At 37.3% G+C, this 22,859-nt stretch overlaps 1 protein-coding gene across 2 annotated transcripts; it reads right to left on the bottom strand.

Annotated features, from left to right (window-relative positions):
• Positions 1-1,614: 1,614 nt before the first annotated feature.
• Positions 1,615-22,194, bottom strand: LOC128030703 (double-stranded RNA-specific adenosine deaminase-like). Of its 2 annotated transcripts, none has more exons than XM_052618548.1 (15): positions 22,059-22,194; positions 15,590-17,722; positions 14,420-14,615; positions 14,050-14,198; positions 9,470-9,605; positions 9,145-9,383; positions 8,839-8,992; positions 7,867-8,038; positions 7,682-7,775; positions 6,877-6,996; positions 6,655-6,785; positions 5,823-6,005; positions 3,956-4,068; positions 3,748-3,875; positions 1,615-3,615 (listed from the first exon to the last, which is right to left on the bottom strand). In XM_052618548.1, exons 2-15 carry the CDS (start codon positions 17,584-17,586, stop codon positions 3,252-3,254), a joined length of 4,176 nt encoding a protein of 1,391 aa, XP_052474508.1. In that variant the 5' UTR covers positions 17,587-17,722; positions 22,059-22,194; the 3' UTR covers positions 1,615-3,251. The 2 variants fall into 2 exon arrangements, with proteins under 2 accessions (XP_052474508.1, XP_052474507.1); XM_052618547.1 differs by lacking the exon at positions 22,059-22,194 and adding an exon at positions 20,281-20,686.
• Positions 22,195-22,859: the final 665 nt, after the last annotated feature.

The raw sequence follows: 22,859 nt of genomic DNA, 5'->3' as shown, positions 1-22,859 counted from the left end.
GAGCTGTCTTAAATGTTTCGTTTCAGGGCTCGAAACAGTGTCAGCTGTTGCGATGCATCACTATGATGCCACAAGCACTGCGAGCAATGGTCATGAACACACACTACTGGCGTTTAGTGACCTTTACGTTAATAATTCATTAACCAATAGCAGTTAGCTTCAGTTCCGTGCTCCCCAGTTTCTTTTTTTTTCTTTTTTTTTTTTCTCGAGGTCTTTCCTCACACTACTTCTTCACGTACTCTCTCATTCATTCTTCTCTGGGGCATCGATAACTCAATTTGCACGCTGTATACGCTTGTTTGACATATAGTCGTAACATTGGCTCTGACGCAGAGTTCTGAATCGGATAATGACTTTTTTTTTTTTTTTTTGGAGTCTCACGGACAGATCATTCTTTACGCGTCGTAGATCCTTGATGTGGATGTGACAGCTGTCAATCTGCAATCCCAACACAGACTAATAACGAGACTCCACATGCTTTATTTAATAAAGTGTTAAATTACCAATAAATTTCACTAGCGCAGCTGGTCGTATTTTACGCATTACCCAGGCAATAAAAATACCCTCAGACCGAATCAGCAGACCTGCCAGTGAAATTAGTGCGGGAAATTGAATAATCTCACTAATGTTCTTTCTCTTGTGCAGCAATCTCGCCCAGGGTTTGATCATTCTCAAACCTGTCATCTGTGAACTACACGCGACGGGGAGAGGTCGCCATCCAGCGGTAATAAAGTTTAAAATAGCAATTTTTCGTGATTAACAGCCTCCAAACAACACTTTCAATGTCATATTTAGGCTATAGTTGTTTAAACAAATCAACACAGTAATAAAGTCACGGGTATACGTTCAAGCAAACTACTTTATAATGAAGATGAAACCGATGAGGTTTTCAATTTTGGTTATATAAAGACAGGCTGTCATCAAATGTTATTTTACAGCTTCAGTGCATCCATCACAAAATGTCCTAAAATGTTTAATTAACTAGCACACTTTTAAAATCATTTAGTTTCAGTGCTGGTAAACCAATTTCGTGAAATATTGTAGAGTTGTAGGCGTCCAATCATATCCATTATAGAGGCCTATTATATAAAGAAAATAAACACATAATACTCATTAAGTATATATTTCAAATTGAATGTGTATTGGGGCCTATATATCAAAGGAGAAGATCGGAGGATGATCTGGCAAAGAGAAACCTACAATTCTAAGAAAATTATCAAGGATATCTCCCACAAAGTTATGTACTCAGAAACTGCCAGAAGGGAACAATATTTCAACGCAACCTTAAGGGTTGAAATATGAAGTAATTTTCTTCATTTTCAGCCTAAGAGATTTTTCTTATTAGAATTTTTGCTTATAATGTTAAAGAATATTAGGAATAAATGTGCAGCACATTAAGTGCTTGTATGTATGTGTGTGTGTGTGTTTGTGTGTGTGTGTGTGTGTGTGTGTATATATATATATATATATATATATACATACATTACTATGAAGTAGTTATTTAAAAATGTGTTTTTTTTGTTTGTTTTTTTTTCAGCAGATATCTGAATATAATTAGGCAGATTAATTTTATCTTTTATCTCCTTTGGAAAACAAACTAGAACAACTTTGCCCTAAATATTCGATTCCAACTTTAATGGAAAATACATTAGAGTTACACTGTAAACAGAGCAGGTTCAGAATTTGCTGTGAAAATAAGATATTCATCTGCAGCACATAGAAAGAAAATATTCTTTAGTTTTAAAAGAACAGAACTCATCTTAAAAGAACGGTTGAGCAGGCTTCAATGATTTGATGACAAATGTTCGAGGCATACAGAATCACATTTGCTGAAAGGAAAGAAAATGTAAATATTGCTTTAGCCTTGAAGCAGTGCATCAATTGACAGTGTTTGAACACATTAAACATAAGCAGTGCAAATAATATTCCAAGAAACGGTTCAAGATGTGTGCATGCACACACGCACACAAATATGCATATGATTGGTTTGTGCTGTTCTTCAGCGGCTATAGCTCTCACGAATCAGAATGAAGACTGTTTGGCTGCATGCAATATCTATCACGAGCCTCCTAAACACCACACATAAACAGCAGTCAAAACAAAACATACATATATAAAAAGGCATCCTAAAAATGTATAGGTAGAAAATAATATGATTTAAGAATTATTACAAAATATATACACACAATATATGCACATACATAAACACACACGCATATATATATAAACTCGTTCCATAGACTTTATATATACACCTGTGTGCATATGTATCTGTAGGTACATTATGTATACATTTCAAGCAGTCTAGTCCAAGTTTGGTATGTGGAACTTCATTTGATGAAGAACTGAAGTGAACAGAGAATTTACAGGAATAAAAAATAAAACTGGATAAATTACAAATTAGTATATGATGATCAACTTGGTGACAGCTCACCCAAAAATTCTAACTCTATCATTATTTACTATCCCTCATGTCACTCTAAACCTTTATACGTTTGTTCATATCTGAAGAACACGCAAGATATTTTTAATAATGTAACCAAACCGTTTTGGTGACTGACTTCTACTCTACAGACAAAAAAAACAGCACAGACATTTCTTAAAATATCTTCTTTTATGTTCCACAGAAGGGGGGAAAAAATAATGCAGGTATTGAACAACGTGAGGGTGAATAAATTATGACAATTTTCCGTTTCTGAGTAAACTAACCCTTAAACCACTTTAAAAGTCACAAAGGATCCATTGCAGCCTAACTGAATGTCTCGTGAATGTTACGTGACCTGACTAGCATCAGCTGTCATAAGTATTTTTAATTGAGTAAGAATTACCTAAATGTATCATATGAACCAACAAGACAATGGTAGAAAAAGTAAAAAAAAAAAAAAAAAAAAAACTGGATTACCCTACAGAAATGTGGCCACGCATTCACATAACACAGTATTGTGATGTGTGTAGCAAGTGGGAAAAATTAAAGCGGGACACCCACTACAACAAATGCAACCCTTTAGTTGTAGCTTTCTAAAATCTCTAAAATCTTTACTTCGTGTCTCATCAAGTCCAATTTGCCTTGGGTTTATAGCTCTGTTGCCATGGCAGCATCCGTTTCTGCTTTGTCATGATGGTTAAAGTTCAAATCCCAAAGCCACAGGACAAGAAACAGCTACAAGACAAACCTCCTCAATTCTTTCTCTCTTTGCCGCCGGCCACTCCTCCACTCCCTTCATTTCTTCTCTCATCATCTCTCTCTATCCCTAAAAGCCCTGTGCTGCAGAGGTAAAGTTGTCGTTATTTGAGCTCATGCAGCTATTGGGGTCAACAGCGCAACCTGGAGGGCCCGGCTCCTGTCCGTCCCCGCTTCCTCCCCTTAGATCAGCGCTTCTGGCTTCTCCCTCGAAACTCTTTTCTTCCAAGGGCTTCCCGATCCAGGCGCCGTATCCTTGTTGGCTCAGCGCCAGGAAGAACAGCCTCTTGGCATCCTGGAACGAAGTGGCGGCCTTCTTAGCGTAGGCATAGGACGTTAATGCCAACAGATCGGCTCGGCCTGCACGCTGGCACAAAGTGCGGAAGAGACGGAACAGATTGGACTTGGAAACCCGCGATACCTCCATCTTGGGACTGGCATGAAAAGAGAAAAATAGATCATGAAGGAAAGCAGGTGTCTAGGTCGTTCGTTTCAGATAAATATTCAGTTCGTGAGATCATTCTTTGTAATGACTGTGATATATGGTGGATGGCTCTGTCTCTCACCTGTCCACTTTGCCCTTGGTGCCATTCAGCACCTCCACGGTCAACTGGTCCGGATGACTCCAGTTAACGCTGGACTCTTTGGTCTTATTTGTGTGGCGTGTTGAGTCATACACACTCACCCTGCCCACCTGCAGCAACAATAGAGAAATGAAAATGAAAACCAACTAAAAACTAGAGTTTCATAACGCAGTGTTTTGTGTGAGTGTACCTCAGGGTGGTTGAGAGTAAAGTTTGCTGGTAAACTCTTTTTGAACACATCCCCGTTTCTGGCCAAACGGCAGCAGACCGCTCGAGTCAGGTGACCATGACTGTAGAGGTACCCTGAACAAACACGCATCAAAAAAAAAAAAAAAAAAAAAAAAAGTCTATGAATAAAGCTTGAACTTTAAGATGTTTAATAATTTCAAATATTAATACATGATCTTTTTAATAGAATTTCATAAAATATATCGTTTTAATATTATGGAAATAAATTATGATTTACATGTTATTTATATTTTGCTAATTTCATAATAATATTATTATTATTTTATAATGAACTGTAAAATATTATACTACATTTTATTTAACTTCATTATTACTACTAATATTATTATTGTTATAAGTATACATTTTAAAACAACAATTTTTGAAAAATTATTTATATAAATGTTATATTTTTTAAATAACTGTATTAATAATAAATACATTTCATATAGGGATGTTCATTTCAGTTATTTTTCCTAACCGACAACCGTCGCTTGATAACTGATTATTAACCGTTAACTGACACAATTATTTTTTATTAGAATTGAATTAAATTAGAAAGAATAAGTGTCTGTGACCTGTTAAAATTACTAACATTTGTTTCCCAGGGATTCATTTTAAATGCGCAACAGCAACAAACAACAGAACGAGGATTCACATGGTCTTCATATCACATCACGCACCTGCAGCGCTTCTGCAAGCGGAGAAAAACATAATAAAGCTAGGCTATGTATAGCAAATAAATAGGCCTATACGAGAAATATATTTTTACTTGAATAATAAATTAAGAAAATCAACGAAAAACACAGAATTTCAGTTCATTTTTGTGCCGCGTGAAAGGAAACAGACGGCAGAAGGAAGCCTCCCATTTTTCTTTAGGCTTACTTTACGCACAAAGATTTGTTTTTATTGTGAACGTACACAAATAAATGCAAACCATTTACAATTCCAATTATCTTCATGAGTAAAAGGAGAAGATGCTTCCACTGTTAGAAGAAAAAAAAAAAAAAAAAAATCAAGTGATTGCGGTGGCGCTGCATACGTGTACACAGTTAAATTTTTGCTGCTTTGACAATGCAGCCTATTCATTATCATAATAAAATACATTCAGTCAAACATATGGAGAAAAAACAAACAAACTTACTGCTCAGTTTAAATATGTAATAAAATATGTGCTGTTAAGAGTAAAAGTTATTACCGTAGCACCATGATGTTATGCTAAACATTTTGATTTACGTGGATATTGGAACGCAAATAAAGTAGGGTATAATAAATAATAATTTGGCATTCAAATACATCACGATTACGGAAACATTTGATTTTTTTATGTCGAATAAAAGAGCCAACATTGGTTTCAGTTTAGTTTTAGCCTAAATTAATTATTTTTTTTCTTTTTTAAATAGGCTACAGTTAACTGAAAGGATCTTTTGTGGAGTTAGGGGAACTAAAATAGCATAGCTATTTTTACAGTGTGTTTGCAGTGTGTATCATGTTTCTAAACATTTCGCATCGGCATAGGCTTATTTTTTTTTTCCTTAAATTATATAAATATATAATATATATATAAATAAATGACTTTTTGAACCGTTTAACTAATTGTATTAATTGGTCAAAATACGTATCGGTCAGTTAATGGTTAACCAGTTAAAATGAACATCCCTAATTTCATAAAACAATTCATATTAGAATTAAAATGAATTAGAATTGTATAATTTAATGTTATTTTTACCTTATCTTTAGGATTTTCAGGTAAAGCCTTTACTGTAAATGAAATTTCATTACTTCAAAAACTGCACATCATTACTCAAAGCATGGTAAAGAATGTTTACCCAGAGTGATGGAGCTCAAATAGACGGGGTGGATGAAGTGGCTCAGGAGCGCCCCCTGTAGACCGAGCACGTTCCAGCGCAGGATCTTGTCGCTGCAGCTCATGGTCCTCAGGCGCTCACCGTGCTGAATGCCATCCCAGGTGGGCACAATATCACTGGACTCCACTGGGATGGTACCTTCACCTGAGAAAAGGAAAGAAAGGGGAATCTTAGACCATTCAATAATATGCAAGGATACATGAAGATTTTAACACCGTCTACAGTAGCTCCAGCAAACTAGATATAAATAGAGAGCAAGCATGACTTATCGCTGTCACAATATATCAAGAGGCTGTTTTTTCACTTCCTTGTCAACGGTGTTAGGGGTCAACACAACAGCTACCCTAGCACAACCGCCAACATCAAGTGCCGACATGTCAAGTTAAATCCACAGGAATATGTCAGCTTACCTGCCAACCATTTCTCTTTTTTGTTGCCATGTAATAGCTTCTCTCCTATCCTACTAGACAATGGGAGTTTAACATGGCAAAAGGCCACATTCACATGGCTACAGAGAAACTCTTTGGCGAGAACCATACCCAGATGGCACTGATGAACACTGCTGAGTGCATCTTACTCAGGGTTTGTGTACCTGAGGTCCTGGAATTATGCCACAGCATCTGGCCACTTATGATCAGGAATTTCAAAGATAAATATTATTGGATGGGTCTTTAAATTGAACATTTAAGAATAAATATGAAATCATTCAGAAGATTTTGATTAATCTGAGAACCTGTTTTTGTTTTTTACCCTACAGATGGCATTATTTACAGAGGTTTTTTTCGTCTCTTACCATTCTCCACCTTGGTTCTGAGCTTTCCTTGTTTTACGTTCTCGAAGAGAGGCATGTGCTGAGAGCCATTTAATTCAGCGATCTCGCTGGACGACTTATCGAACAGAGCACCATCGCCACATGGAGCAGTGCTGTAAAACAACAAAAAAAGCAGTGTTATCCATGTTTGCCCATGAATCTCGGTTCTGAACTAGCTCGGAGCAGAGGAAGTGCATGTGTCACCTAATATACAGATGAAAGGTGATGTCAGGTTTGATCTTCAGCTTCCCGTCGTCTGCCTCCTCAAAAACGCTCTCATCACCAGGGCTTTCCCAATGCTTCATCAGCTCACAGTACAAAAACCTGAGCCATACAGATTTGACAAACAAGACACATTATTTAACACAGATTTATATTATTTTACTTTTAAAATCTATATAATATTTGTATTAGTTAATAGATGGTGCTTTTTACACATTTCTCCCACAATTTTTTCCTATATTTAAACGGTTAATATAAGTTACTCCAATATTAATAATAATTAATTTTAATTAGAATCAATATATATAGAATGAATATGCAATATGTTAAAAATAAACTACATTATATTATAGATATAATTAATATTTTATAAATATACCATCTTTGTATATATTTAAATATAGAGATAATAATTAGTACTATATAAAAATATATATATTAATTAATATATAAAATTAATAATATATATGTAATGTATCATTTTATTAACAATTAATAATGTTTATATTACGGCCATATGAGCACAAATTTTCAAATGATTTATAACTCAAATGTACCATTTTCACTGAGAAAGACAGATAAAAGCAAGCAGGCATATGAGAAGACGTTCTGTCTGTCTCACAGTAACATCTGCAGAACACTAAAGACAAAGTCAATATATTTATGAGCTACTGAGAAATAAGACTCCATCTTGAAGAACGAGATGGAAAAAGCTGTAGAATGAGAGGAAAAATGAATTATGCAATTGCCAATGAGGGAGAGAGAAAGTTCTGCTGCAAGCTGATACCGGATAAAGCCCCTCCTGGAGATGATTTCTGCGTGGCAGTCATTAACGGTGTCCCCTCGAAGACTAAGCTCCTCTCCTTTCACACAGCGGTTTCCTACAGGCGGAAGGCCACAACAGTTACAGCCCATCTCGAAGTGTAGTGCACACATCATGTTGGCCGTGTGTGTTTGTGTGTGTGCTTGTACCGGTCCCAAGGCTGACAACTGTTCCAAGAGTATCTGATCCTTTCCTCATCACGATGGTAGCAAGAATCTTCCTACCCAGAAGGCTGTGCTGGATGCGTGCTGTGAGTGCATTAAAGCGCTGATGGCTTAGCATGGCGATCTGATCATGCATCGTACTGCCCGATATTGGCAGCTGAAACATATAAAATAAATTTGAATAATTATTATCTTGCACATATCTTGGGAAGACTTCTGAATGATCAAGAGCAGCATTCACCGGACCACTATTTCTGAATAACCACCACTGCACAGAGAAATCATATAAAACCTATGATTAATCTAGAAAATTTGTTTTGTATATAATAAATAAATATGTATGTTTATTTATTTATGTTTACAAAAATATAATATATATATACACACACACACACACACACACACACACATATATATATATATATATATATATATATATATATATATATATATATATATATATATATATATATATTTTTTTTTTTTTTTTTATTTTTTTTATGGAATTCAATTTAAATTCACACCCAATACAATTTGGGATAGTACTACATATAAACTGATGTCTAAAAACCTTTCCAACAGGGCCCAAAATAAAGATAATTGAATTATACAAAATGTTTTTAAAAAAAAGTTTTTTCAAAGTTTCTTTACTCAGAAAACTTACTGTAAACTGCAACATAATAAAGTTAAATTGTAGGAATGGAAGCAACACTTGGCGATGTTGTGTGCAAAAAAAGTTGCATAACAAAAGTTCCAAACATAAATACATCAGAAGTTTATCTAAGCAAGTACAGCAACACATGTAGCAAAACCCACCAAAATGTAATTTGGTACTGCTTTTAAGTATTTTGACCACTCAATATTTAAAGACACTTTGTTCATAACAAGTTAATGGGTAGATAAAAGCTACTGCTAGATTTATAATTAACTTTTCATTAAAGTTGCTGCATTAAATACCTCTGGCGTGAGCTCTCCAGTACGTGCTGCTTTCTCTGCTTCTCCAATAAGCACTCGAAGAGCAGCGTCCGCTGCCTCCTGTTTCCCCTGCTTTTTATTACTAGTACACACTGCAGGAAACCACCGCCCTCCCAGTTTAGCCTGGTATGTAAACCTTAAAGAGAGAGAAGTAAAATGATTTTATCTTTTTCATGTGTGGCTGTAGTGTGCAGGTGGAAGTCAGACACAATGAGATGAGAATCCTGTGCTTTTGTGACAAGGACATAAAGATCACAAAAACGTGAGCGAGTAAGAGTGCACATGTACTTGGGCTCGTGCGAGGGTCCGGACTGGCCCACCAGGCGGATCTCAGCAGCGAAGCCTCGAGCACGGGCGTACTCGAGCAGGCCAGACACTGCATTGTTGTTCAGGTGGTTAATAAGGTCACCCACACCTGCTTCGTGGGCTGCCCGGAGCTCAGCTGCCGTCAGAGGGGGTAGCGAGGGGCACGCGGGAATCGCTGGCTGAGACTCATTGTCTCCAAGAGGGCAGAAAGTACCTGGAGGCTAAAAGTGAAAGACAAAATTCTCCTTTTCCTGTCTTTCAAATGGTCTTATTTTTCTTCTTATACAGTCTCCAAACTTCTCTTCACCTTGTTAAGATGTAGTAGTCCATCTCCCATCAGCTCTTTCACGGCTTCCTCTGCTGCCAGCTGCCTCGCTGCTTTCTTACTGGGTGCTGAAGCTTCTTGGAAGAGACGTTCCCCAATCTTTACACGGAAAATAAACCTGACACAGGAAGAGAAGAAAAAAGATCAAGAAGAATGGTGGGAGAAAGGAGTGGAAATGGCAAATCAGTCACATTGGACCATGTCTTTAAAATCGAATGAGGCAGTTGTTTTCCTGTGAGCTTTGAATCTTTGAATCAGTTTGGACTAGTGGTCGACCGATATATCGGCCGATATTTTGAGTTTTTCCAAATATCGGCATCGGCCGATTTTTCTGTTGGCCGATGCGTTCAAGGCAGGACTTTTATTTTGACGGCCCTTAGAATAGTAACACCTGAGTGCACAGTGCTCACATTTTCCCTCTTATTTACTGTCGTCGTTAACAGTTCTGTCTAATAGACCCCTTTTGCGCGGACGTCACAGGTACGTCACGGCGCTAGCTGGAGGCAAAACAAACGGAAAACTGGAGGTGGCTAATACAAACCAACACAGGGTCGGCTACTCATGGAGCTTAAAATGTTGTCTTGTTGTGTTGTTGGTTGCCAGAATCGACGGAGAACATTTTATATACATTGTTGTGATTAATTGTGATCGGAATTTAAGAACATGGTAAGAAAGAATAAATACAGAAAGTTCATAATTCATTTGCAGTCTTCAGAATTTTTATTTCTAGAAAATATTTACATCTTAATAATAATTTTACTGTAATGTCACTCTTTATTTAATCTAAGGATTTATACGCCCTCAGTTTTCTTTACTATCCACGCTCGGTTTCTCTATCAGGTAAGTGTAGATGTCAGGCCACTCAATCGGAGGTAATCCTGTCAGATCGTCCATCCAATGAGTGATTGTGTACGGGTCGATCAATCTGGTTCCGTCCGTTAAAGTTAACTTTTTCAAATAATTATCGCGGTCCCGGACAGTGAGTGACCTTAAATATTCAGATAAAGCAGATTATTCAAATTTTCTCCAGCCATTATTAAAAAAAACAAGCTAAGAAAACTCGCTCCGTTCAAGCCTCCATCTTTCTGCCTCCAGCTAAGCCCCGCCCACACAAAAACGTCACCTTGTTTACCAACTGTAAAAGGGTCTATACGGATAGAAGTCTGTCTTATAATCAGATAGAACGGTTAAACAAAGGAATTAATGTATACAGAAAGTATTATAACGATTGCTATATATTATTAGTAATAAAAAGGCGAACATTATAATACTTTTTCATTTGCCATCAGCATTAAGCAAATATGAATTTATAGAATTTAAACAAATCTTTGAATGACTAATGAACATTTAATTTCACAAACCTAGCAAACTTATCTTGTGAAGTGTGTATTTTTATTACATACAGAGTGCCCTGTTGGTTAAAGTGTTTACTTTTTTTATTTTATATTTGATTAAATATTTATTTATTTGTGAAAAATACTTTGTCATCTAAAGAATAAGTATGTTTATTTTACATATCTATTAATTAATACATTGTCAAATTATTTCAAATTACTATAAAATAATTATATCAGCTATCATCTCCCTGCTTTACAAGATATCGGCATCGGCTGTCAAAAAACAAAAACACAATATCGGTCAACCACTAGTTTGGACAGTTAGTTTCACACAGAACAGAATGAAACTGTTACAATGGAATACATCAGCATATTAGAATGATTTCTGAAAGATCACGGTTGTCTTTTGTAACTACCAACTACCCCTAGCTACGGAAACATTATTTGTTGCAGCCATAAAGCACATTTAACATTGAGAATTACAGAGAGAAAAAAAAAAGAAATTATGCATACAAGCATGCTGTCAATTCATGATTTTGCCTACTAGAGCCAAAACATTTTTTTGCCTGGTAATGCTAATTTGGCAGGTAGTGCTGTATATGCATCAAGGCCAGTAATCAAAGCAACTCTTTTAACTAAAGGCCATGAATATCCAATGGCACAGGAGAGAAATCCATATGAATGATTGTGGAGGCTTTCCTAAACTACATCCAATACTAAGACTTCTCATTTAATGTGATGTACAAGATATAAGGAGAAACTACATTCATCAATCAATTATACAATATGAACACGTCTGCAAATATCTGCAAAAATACAGCCGTAACTTACTGCTCAGTCCTAAAGTAAAATAAAAGTATTCTTTCTAATAAAAGATCAGGTTTCACTACTCTGTTCTCTGTGTAGCTGATAACACATAACACATATTTAAGATCTCATTTTGCTGCTGCTTAGATAAAGGATAAAAAAAAAGCAAAAGGTTTAAAATCTTACTGAAACCCCATTGGGAATACACTGCAAGAAAAACTTCAAATTTTCTATTCCCAGAAAGGCCATGCATCTGTATGGAATTACATTTGGTTCAATAAAAATGAACGTAACTTTATAAAACTGAACATAACTTTTTCAGAAACTATCAAAAATATGCCATTACAAAAGACAAAAAACACAATGAAAATGAAAAAAAAAATTAACTCAGTCGCACAAATTTAACAGGCTTTTCAAATATGCTTCATTCTTTGTTAATGTTTTTCAAAGATTCGTTTTCGCTAATCGTGGATTCTGAATGCATTGCCTGCGATTTCGCTTACGCTTCGCAGTTTTTAGTTTGGTGTTTTGACACAAACCTCTCATGAGGGCGGGGCTTAACAGTGATCTACTCTGATTGGATAGTGAGCTTTTGATGGACAGTTGCTCTCTGATCGGGAAGTACAGACGTCACTCAGTGGCGCGCATATTGCAAAGCTCTCACGGTGATTTTGATTACTAAATATGTAAATAATATCTGACCTTCGATCGTCTCAGTCTGTAAAGATGAGATCTTGTCCTTCAAGGCAGCTTGAAGTAAGCTTGTGTTATTGAATGACAATAATAACCCGCATCAAACTGTTGCACACTGTAACATGAATAAAACTTGTATCGATGTTATTGTTACTTGAGTAACACAAGCTTACTTCAAGCTGCCTTGAAGGACAAGTGGAGGAAGATGACACCGCTCCGTGTCTCTTCTGAGAGCTCATCTTTACAAACTGAGACGATGGAAGGACAAATATTATTTACATATTTAGTAATACAAGGCATGACATATTGAATTCAAATCATCGCGAGAGCTTTTTTTTCTTTTTGACATACATCAAATAATATCCACCAAAAAAAAAAAAAAGGAATTAAATGGAACTAAAGAAAAGAGGGCCAAAATCTAAACAAATTTACACAAGGAGATCAAAGGCAGAGCAAATTCTAGCAGTCCTTTTAGCTTTCTTATGAGTAGATACTGATATTACATTCAAATAGTTTTCAATTTCTTTTAGGAAAACAGAGAAGACAAGTTTACAGTTGGAGAATTTGCATTTGTGAATGTGAAATTTGTTTAGGAACAAATGTAAATTAATAAAAAATATATTTGCGGGAAGCAAATATATCAAACATGCGCGCAGTAAGAGCATTTACGGTAATTCGCGTTTGCCAAAACACACGAGGAAACGCGTTGTGAGATAAAATATCGCCAGCAATCACAGACTTTCACATTCGGACGGGATTAGTTTTCTCAGAGGATCAATGAGTTTGCTGAAAAACAGTAGGTAATGTGCTCTGGAATTATCACAGAGGTTGTGTGAGAAAAACAGATGTGGCAGATTCAGACGGGATTAAAATCACCAAGTACGTCTGTGAAACACAGATTTCTCTAAGGACACCCTGTAAAACTAGTCCCGTCCGAATAGGGCTTATGTGTACAGTTTCTTCAGAACTCAAACAAAAAGAGCTTGTAAGATCAATTTCAGATTTCAATCTTTGTATAAACTTCTTTACAGGGTAGAACCTGTGTTTGAGCTTAAAATAAAAAAAAATAATCACTTTGTCTGTAAAAAATAATTTTTGCGGTAGGGACCAGATTTAATCACCGCGAGAGCTTTCCAATATGGAGTATACGGAGTGACGTCTGTCGTCTGTACTTCCCGGTCAGCATATTTGAAGAGCCTGTTAAATTTGTGCGACTGAGTTCATTTTTTTCTTCTTTTGTAATGGAATATTTTTGATAGTTTCTGAAAAAGTTCCGTTCATTTTTATGGAACCAAATGTAATCCCATGCATCTGAAGAAAGTTAATTTGCCAAATAAATAAAGGAATACCTTTTTGTGAGCGTCTGACAATATATTTTTAATAAGCACCTAATTTGAAAATGTTAACTCAGACCAGTTCATGAGATTATGTACAGCTCCCAGGTTTGTGCAGATCACTGCAAATACGCATATAGACTATATATTAATTCCATTTAATATTCAGTTTAATATTTAGTAGGTTCAGTAACAGTAACAAGGGGAAATGGATAAAGAGTCAAGGACTTTAAGAGGGAGAGCAAGAGTGAGAGGAGATGTATGGAGAGTGTGGGGACAGCAAAGGGCACAGAAGAGTCTGAAAAACACATCAGGAAAAAAAGCATGTGACTTTCTGAAGCAGGTTTCAAGAGATAGAACCTAAAGCTCTTCACAGTGGGATGTGTTTTACCGTGGATCATGGGGTGGCCCTTCCTGTCCTATCTTGATAAACTGGATGGCATGCCCACTGCGCTGGCTGTGCTCCATCAGGACAGATACGGGATTCTTTCCTCCAGGTAGAGAGCGAGACAGAGCCTGGGGAGGAGTATCCGTACCACCCTTTAGAAAAGAGACATAGGGAAAATGAGCAATTTATATAATAAAAACAAATAAAATTTTTTTAAATCAGCATTATACTTAAATACTTAACACAAAATATTCTATACACAACATCTTGAAAACTTTCATATAAAAGTTCAGTTAAAGGTCAAATTGAATTTCAGAACTTCTATGAGGGATTAAATAATTAGGTTTCAACCAACTTTGACAAATAAACATACTATAGTATCATCTGCCGGGTCAGTGGTTGACTCGACTCCCTCAATGTTGGGTTCTTCTTCGTCACCACCTGCTCTCTCCAACTCCTTCAAAAGAATCTTCAGGGTTGTGGCTGCAGCGTCTTTTTTGGCCACTTTTTTGTTTGGACCCTCAGCCGGTGGGAATCTACGCCCATCTAACATGACCTGCATCCGAAAGCTTGAGACAAAAAGAAAAACCTCAAACTATTAATTCATGAAAGCACAGTTGGGTGTGTTTCTACTAATTCTTAATCATGCAACCCTATTATTTAAATAACATTCGGAATGTGTTGAGAGGGGTCTCTTTTCACAGGTGCACTGTGGCAAAGACACAGTGGTATGTGTTACTAGGCGTAGACACAATAGAACGTGATTACACAGAAAAACTTGTCCACAATATCCACTGACTGCCACACATATCCACTGCCTGCTGCCATCAGCTATCGTGCCTCACAAACTCCAGCGCAACTTCAGCTCTAGATTTAGCAATGCTCAGATGCTTTTAGCGGCTTTTTTCCCATAGAATATATACACTGACAAACCTAGTGACTTTTTTGGATAAACCTTAGCTATAATTCAGTTGGAAGATGTCACCAGTGCTGGTCTGCAAGAGCATGGTCTGACTCTCCCGGTGCAGTTTCATCTCTCTATGCTCCTTTTTTGTGCAGTGAGCGGCAGAGAAGCATCGCTTTCAGCTGTCCGTACAGCAGCCGATTCATCAATAAATGAGTACGAACACTGACTGACATTTTGGACTTCTAAATATGAGCATAGTTAATATTATGCACTTTTTTTAGTTACTCAGACGCAGGCAGTGCATTGCATGAGACTACAAAGTAATATAGCCAAGACCACCGCATAGCCGCTCAACATGAATAAAGTAAATAAATTGCGTCATTTACCGTGAAACTGGTATAATTTTTTTAATTACCGTGGTATTAATTTTTGGTCATACCGCCCACCACTACAAGAACATAACTTATGTAACACCTCCAAAGAGCCTTGGCTGTTTCACCAATTCTTAAATTAATCACCACTGTGTAGCAGCTTTCCAAACATTCCAAAAACACTCTTTCAAATAAGCAAAGACCGTATTAACACAGACAAACAAATGCTCAGACGCACCCATACACAAGCTCGTCATCAACTAACCTGGGGTCATGTGAGGGTCCGGATTGGTTCAGAAGCAGGAATTCACAATTTTGTCCAAGATGCTGAGCAAACTCCATCAGTCCACTAACTGGGTTCTTACTGTGGGCCTCTTTCAGTTTCTCCAATCTGCTTGAATCCAGGCTTTGGGCTGGGGGAGGGGGAGCAGCCAATGAAACGGCAACCTCAGAGCGAATCATGTTTAGGAATTTTGGAATATCATCAGGTGCCAATTGTGAACGTTCTCCTCCATTACTGGTCTTCTCCTGATAGTTGGAGAACTGACGGGGAGGAGGTTGGAGGTAGTGGAAGGTGGAGGAGGATGGTTCACTGGGGTTGGGTGGCATTGGCTCAAGGCCAGGCATGTCAAGCTCGGTGTTATCAAATGTGGTGTTGTCTAAAATATTATCCAATGGATTTTCAGCCCCATCCATCGGCTCTGCTGCAGTACCACCGGAAAACTCAAATCCATAATCCACATTTTTAATCCCTTCAGATGCAAATTTCAACATCTCTGCACTGTTTACATCATGTTTTGCATTCGCAGCAACTTTTCTTTGGCGATCCATCTTCTCCTGCCGGTGTGCACTAAGTGACCAGGTAGGTGGTGTAACTTCAGTGTTGCGCCTTACTTCACCTTGTTTCTCCATGGCATAGAGTGTGGGATTAACCTGCTTGGCGCTTCGCAGGCCAAGGTTCTTGGCAATCACCAGCGCACTGCCTGTACCTGATCCATAGAGGTACTGTAGGATCCTCTCTTTGCAATCTTTAGAATCAGCCATTGTTGACAAGATTACTGACTGCACAGAAGGTAAAAGAGTCTTTTGATCCTGGTCAGGAAGTAATGTTTTACAGGTATCTTCAACTTCAGAGTCCTCCGACTGGTCAGTGGAATCGCTGTCAGCCTCAACGAGGGTCTGTGATGCAGAGGGAGCACTGGTGCTGGTGAGATCCCCTCTAACCTCTTGGTTTATGGATGACGTCTGACCTAGCCTTTTTGACTGCGTTTGGTCTCTCTCTTTGGTGGGCTCACCGTCCTCTTCCTTGCGGAGTCTCCACAGAGGAGGAATCTCACCTTGTTTCACTGCTTGGTTTGTCTTTAAGAGGGCATATAAAGCCTTATTAACAACGGTCTTGGGTAGGCCAAGCTTTTTACCCAATACCCTGGCCTGAACAGTCTCGTCTGGCCCGAGTGACGTCAAAAAAGTGAGGACCTGTTGCTGGATCCCAGGGGTCAAATACAGAGACTCTCTGACTGAGCCAGGAGAATTGGAAACCTTGTTGGCAAGGCTACTGCAGGATGAGGTGTCAGAGGTGCCCACCCTTGTTATCCGGTCACCCAAACTCAGACTATGAAAGCCCAAGGACAAATCATCTGCCTTTGTATTCCAGTAGTGCTTATTGTATTGATTAGGATAATATTGTCCCTTCTGGAGATGGTGATTCCAGTGTGACTTTCTCTTAAGTCCAGGTATATTTCCGAAGTTCTGCTCCCTTTGCCAATTTCCTCGGCCTCTGCCGTAGCTTTCTCTTCTTTCAAAACTGCTACCACTTGTTTTGAAGTCACGATAACCTGCCTGGTACTGGATAGGCCCAGTAAAGACCTCTTCCTCTCGGCCAGAGTTTTGGAACCCTCGTTGCTGGGGTGCTTTGAACTGTGGAGCCTGTACACTCTGTCCCTTGAGGAACTGTACCTGGCGTTGTCGGAAGCTTAAACCATTTAAGTCGGAGATCTGATCACTGCCATGCTGGGGGGATGACCACATGGGTGGATCATAGGGGCTAGGGGGAAAAGGACGACCACGTGAAGGCTCGCCAGGAGGACCCGGGTAATTGGAGTAAAGGGAAGGGTGCAGATAGCTTCCAGATATGGGGCTTGGGACACGAGGACCCCGTGGGTGACCGGTGGTTGTGTGGGAACAAAACTGAGGTTTTCCCTGTTGGGGAGGGAGGGAGAATCGCTGGCAATCTTTGTGAAACCCTCCTCTACCTCTGCTCATAGCGCAGGGGTGGGGGGCGAGAAGGGTGCAGCGTTGGGCTTGGTGGATGGGATATGTGCACGTGTTAGGATGGCTCTCAGGTATCTGGATGCAACGTCACAATGATACCAAAGGCTTAGTCTGTGCACTGCTTTTTCTGCAGAGAGACAGAGAAAAACAGAGAAATCCATGAAAGAATGCTTTCTAATGCTGCAGTGTCACTGTACAGACACACAAATTCTGTCGGCACATTTCTTGGCAGCCCAGTACACTGTAATTTGATGACTTGGTGAAAGGCTTACAGATTAATTATTCATGCTTATTGGTAACACAACCAATTTATTTCTGGCTTAGCGAGTAATTTGCAGATACTCATAGTGAGGTAAAGTGGTCATGGGTTTTAGGGGGAAACACTTTCAAGCTGATGATACACGGGCAACTTTTTTGAGCAATGTTGCTTGGTCACTCTCCCATTGAGAAAGGGCAACACATATCCATCTGGATACTTAAGATCGGTCGTAGGCCCTGTGTGTCATCTGGTTGCCCGTTGACGACAACATTTCTCAAAAAGTTGTTCTGTGTATCATCAGCCTCAAGGACATTCTCTCCCAATATGAGTAACTGTATTAGGTAAATCACAACAATGAGTAAAGCTGTTTTTTAAGAGACTTGCAAAACATTGCGAGATGTCAGTGAACCAAACACTTTTGCAAAATGCAGAACTCAGCAGCCTGTAGGTCTGGTATGAATTGCTGTGAGTTTTAACGAAGTTGCTTATTAAGACTCCTCATAGACGGTCCTTATAACACAACAGGCCAATGGGCGGCAGTTATCCAGCTAATTCATTATTTCTAATGGATTTGGGCAAAAATAGTAAGGTTATGACACATTACATAAGACACAATCAAAAAGCTGAATATAAGAGCTACATTTCTAACCACATACATTCTCCACTTAATCCTTTGTTAGACAACAGTAAACCAAGTGTCAGATTGTTTCATGGCTCAAGTGTATATTGCAGTTTTGAAGGAAAAAGCAGCAGGACAGTAGTTAAAAAAAGTATCTGATCATAATGTGGATATTGCAATTTGGCACTCCAGTCAAATCACGTCAGATAACATTTATTTATATAGTGCTTTATGCAATAGATTGTTTTAAAGTAAGCAGCTTTCCAGTAACCATTAAGAAAAAAGTGTCAGTGTCAGTTTCGCATCATGCATCAGTCAGTCTTTTACATTTCCATACAGTTAATTAAATGGTGAATGAGCCTGTAATGTCTCTTTGCCTGTAATCCCATTCTGTGTGCCTTATCTATATTTATTTGTATTGTACACAAATAACAGTATTAATAATACTTTAACATTTTCAAAAGCTGAAGTGATAGTGTTGTTTTATTCATTAGAATATATACAACTCAATATTTTTAACTAATTGCAAAAGCTGCATAATCATTCAAAGCCTAGTGATTAACTAATTAAATAATCAACAATTATTAATTATTACATTATTATTACATAAATATTACGGTTAGGTTTTTAACATGGAACCGTTAAATCCATACAGTGTACAATTAAATATTTGAATTGCTATAAAAATAATAATAATTAAAAAAAAAAAAATCACATACCTGATCTCACAGCCTTCCACTAAATATGAACACAGACAAGAGAGAATTCTGCACAGACTTTGGCTTACTGTGACCCTGACGCAGCTTCACACGTAACTTTAGATATAACAGCGCACTCTCTAAATAAACTGAAGCGAGAGGGAAAGTGATTCTGCTCACTCACATCCCACGTGCTCCATGTGCATTAAGAAATGATACTTGTGGATACTGGAGTTTCTGTGTCCTGTCATCTGTTCCCAAATTAATTCTGCCATTATAGAGGCCATCCCTTAATTAACACAGCATAAAAATTTAATCTGAAGGTGATTTTATTAAACCATTTCACCGCATGGTGCTTTAAAGAATGATCTTAACACTTGTTCACTCTGGCAATAAAAGTACATCAACAGACACAGCTATAAATGGTTTAGCTTGAAAGGACCTAGGAGGGTAAAAGGTCTAGTTAATTAGTATTTAAAAAACTGTTTTTAAAACTATGAGCTGAAGCAGAGGATTTAAAGAATTTTGTATGTAAACAATTATTTTATTTTAAAGGATTAAAAAAATGAATATGGTTCACAAAATATGGGAATTGTTTAAATGTATAGAAAGGTTTCCCATACCTCTTAAACACAGTTTTCTTGATTTTACTTCATAAATGTAATAAGGATTTTTAAAAAATAAATAAATTAATGTGCAAAGAGATGGCATTTAAAAAAACTCATTTTAAACCCACAACATGGCATATTCACGATACAGATGACTTCACCTCAACCTGTAAAGATTTTCAACATTTTATGACTTTGTTAAATTGGTCCAATCTCTCAACTTTAAAATTCCCTTTTCAATTTGAGGAGCCTGCACAGAACAGATGTGTTATACCACCCAAAGGCACAAGTGGGACATAAAAGGATGAAAATAGCAGGGTGCTTATTACAGAACTCTAGTATCTAGTGTCTTTAAATATTTACAATGAATAACGGATTCATTCTAGTTCAGATTCAGCAGTTCAGTCACTCTGACAACGTAGCACATTATATAACCTACATTTGTCAAATCCCATACAGATGAACCCAACCCAAGAGATCATATTAAAAAGTTATACCTACCTCTAAAACACTTTGAGGTAAAAGACAGATTAACCAGATGTGGCCCAGACTCGTGCACTGATTTAAGGCGGTTCCGCGTGAAAACTGATCTCCAGCAACTTGTTGTCTCAGTTTACCTTTTGCTAACGTTTTGGGTCCACTAACTCCACTATACGAGATGCTCTCGCGACTTGTCTTATTGCTTTTGAAAAGCCAGTTGGGAAAGTGATATCAGATATCAATGAAAGAAAACACGCGTAAATGCGGAGTGTTGCGAACTATCTATATCACATTAAGTTTCGCTTTTCTTTCTTCTCCAAGCTCTCAAACTGTTGCTAGCCGCTGAGGCGGAACACGCGTGTCTCTAAACTGACGGCAGGGGGCGCCATGCTTCATCAACATAATGCAGCTTCACAAACGCTAATTTGACTACACCATTTAATTCTAATACAATGACAGGTGGGTAAAATGTGTCAGAAATTGTATCTATAAATACCAAGCAATCATTCCTAGGTATATAAATACCGAAAGCAAGAACTCATGCGGGACGACTGTATTCATATTACAGCACGACATATTAAAACTGCATCGCACTACTCATTTTATCATAGCCGTTGAACTATTGGTTTCGTTTCAGATTTCACCAGCCAGCTGACTGAAAGCAAACCTCCACCTGCGACCCTTCCAGATGCATAATACATGTGGTTACAGTACCGTGACCGACATGAAACCGCACTGCAGTTTATAACCTCCTCCCGAAGACTGAAGTGCAAATTAAAACATCTTCAGCAGCGCGTGCCCCGACTTCACTACCCTAAAGAAAACAGTCCGAGAGAATAGAGGTCACGTGCGGACAAATGTTCCCCGGAGGCCCTTAATAACCCAGTTTATCTAATACGCAGTCACATGAAGTTGCATCAAAGCCAGAATAATAGCCACTGCTTTCATCACCTTATTCAGGAGACGATGTATAAAGGCATTCTTTATAATGTTAATTTAATTCTATGATTAATATTAAGGGCCATCTTATTTTATCCGTCACTGCATTTCTGTGTTTTGATGTTTGGCAAATTATGAGAAAATATCAATACCAATAACGTACTTCGAAATTAATATTGTAATGCTGTGGTGGTACCACGGTAAAGTGACTGTAACAGGTGCTAACATAGTACTATTTGTTATCATCTATTATCTCTGTCAGAATTTTTATATTACAATACACAAATCAATAAGTGAAATGAATAAATAGATCGAGTCATTATATATTATAATGTTTTAATATTTTATTATATCTATTTATATTATATATATTAGACTAACGTTGCATACATACATCGATAAAAGGAGAGACCCGACCGAAAAAGCACTGGGGTATTATGGTAATTTTTTTTTTTTTTTTACTTGCTCAACGCAGAAATGTCTTTATAAACAAACTAGCACTGTGCGTAATCTTCTTTAGCAAGTTTCAAAAAGCCCTTTTAAGTTAAAAACTGAAAACGGACTTGCAAGGACATCGGAGGTTGATCCTCTTCAATGAATAGTATCGCTTCAAGTAAGCAAATAATCATTTGTTACTCTTTAATTCAATTGCAAGCATGCAACAGCATAAAACCTAGAAGGACTTTAATGAGACGACTGGGTGCTAAGACCTGGTGTTTAATGCGACAAACAGCGATCGGAAAAGCTTTAAAGCATCTCTCTCACTCCACCAAAATCTAGCTCCCATTCCTTCCCGTTAAAGCAATTAAATCTAATATAAAACACAGCTTGTGTACGTTACATGGAGTAAATATACTTACATGGCTGAATGTCACGTCACTTTCACATGCGCAGACTACGTACACAGTCCCGCAATGTCCCCGCAAGAGGCCACATGCAAAATGAAAACAGCGCTGGTGAATGACAAGGAAATGTGGCGCGTAGATGACGCTGTATTTTTGACGCTCTTTAATGACGTCGAATTTTGTAGGAAACCGCAATGTGATCCTAAAAGGGATATATTAAATAGTACAAATATTTTAATAACAAACTTCGTACCTTTTTCAACAATGTTTTGGTCTAGTAAATATGAAAATATTAAATTTGAAATAAGTATGGTCAATAACAAATACTTTTTAATTAATAAAATTATAGATTTTATAAAATAGATTAAACAATATGGTACTACATTACACAAAATTAAGATCAAAAAAGCAAGAAAGACTTATGACGTTTTTTATTACTTTAAATTGTTGTAATTTTACCCCTGGCATAAATTGTTTTACTTTGCATAATCTTATGTATGTTTATTTGTTTTTGTACTTGTGAGTTGAATCTTTGTATATTTTTTCAAAATAATAGGCTAATAAAAGTAATGATAATAATAATAAAAAAAGATCCTAACAGCATGATTGGTTATTTATTAAATAAAATAACTATTTGTGTAATGCATGCCTTAAAAATATCTTTTTTTATTTATTTGTTTGTTTGTTTGTCTGTCTACAACCCTTGTTTTGATCCATACCAAGTGAAATATTTAGATGATTATGAATAATATAATATATCATCATGGTATTAATCTGTCTGGGATCCCTTAAATTTTCATTTAGATGTATTCATTT

This window comes from Carassius gibelio, chromosome A16 (genome assembly GCF_023724105.1).
Source record: "Carassius gibelio isolate Cgi1373 ecotype wild population from Czech Republic chromosome A16, carGib1.2-hapl.c, whole genome shotgun sequence".
Lineage (NCBI taxonomy): Eukaryota > Metazoa > Chordata > Actinopteri > Cypriniformes > Cyprinidae > Carassius > Carassius gibelio.
This window is presented reverse-complemented; position numbering and strand designations above follow the sequence as displayed.

Bases quoted from the DNA above. Each gene is read 5' to 3' on its own strand.
- LOC128030703 (XM_052618548.1), bottom strand. From the start codon at position 17,586: ATGAGCAGAGGTAGAGGAGGGTTTCACAAAGATTGCCAGCGATTCTCC. The intron at 8,993-9,144 runs GTACATGTGCAC...TCTCTCTTTAAG, and splicing joins GGACCCTCGCACGAGCCCAA to GTTTACATACCAGGCTAAAC. The intron at 7,776-7,866 runs GTACAAGCACAC...TTCCGCCTGTAG, and splicing joins AGTTGTCAGCCTTGGGACCG to GAAACCGCTGTGTGAAAGGA.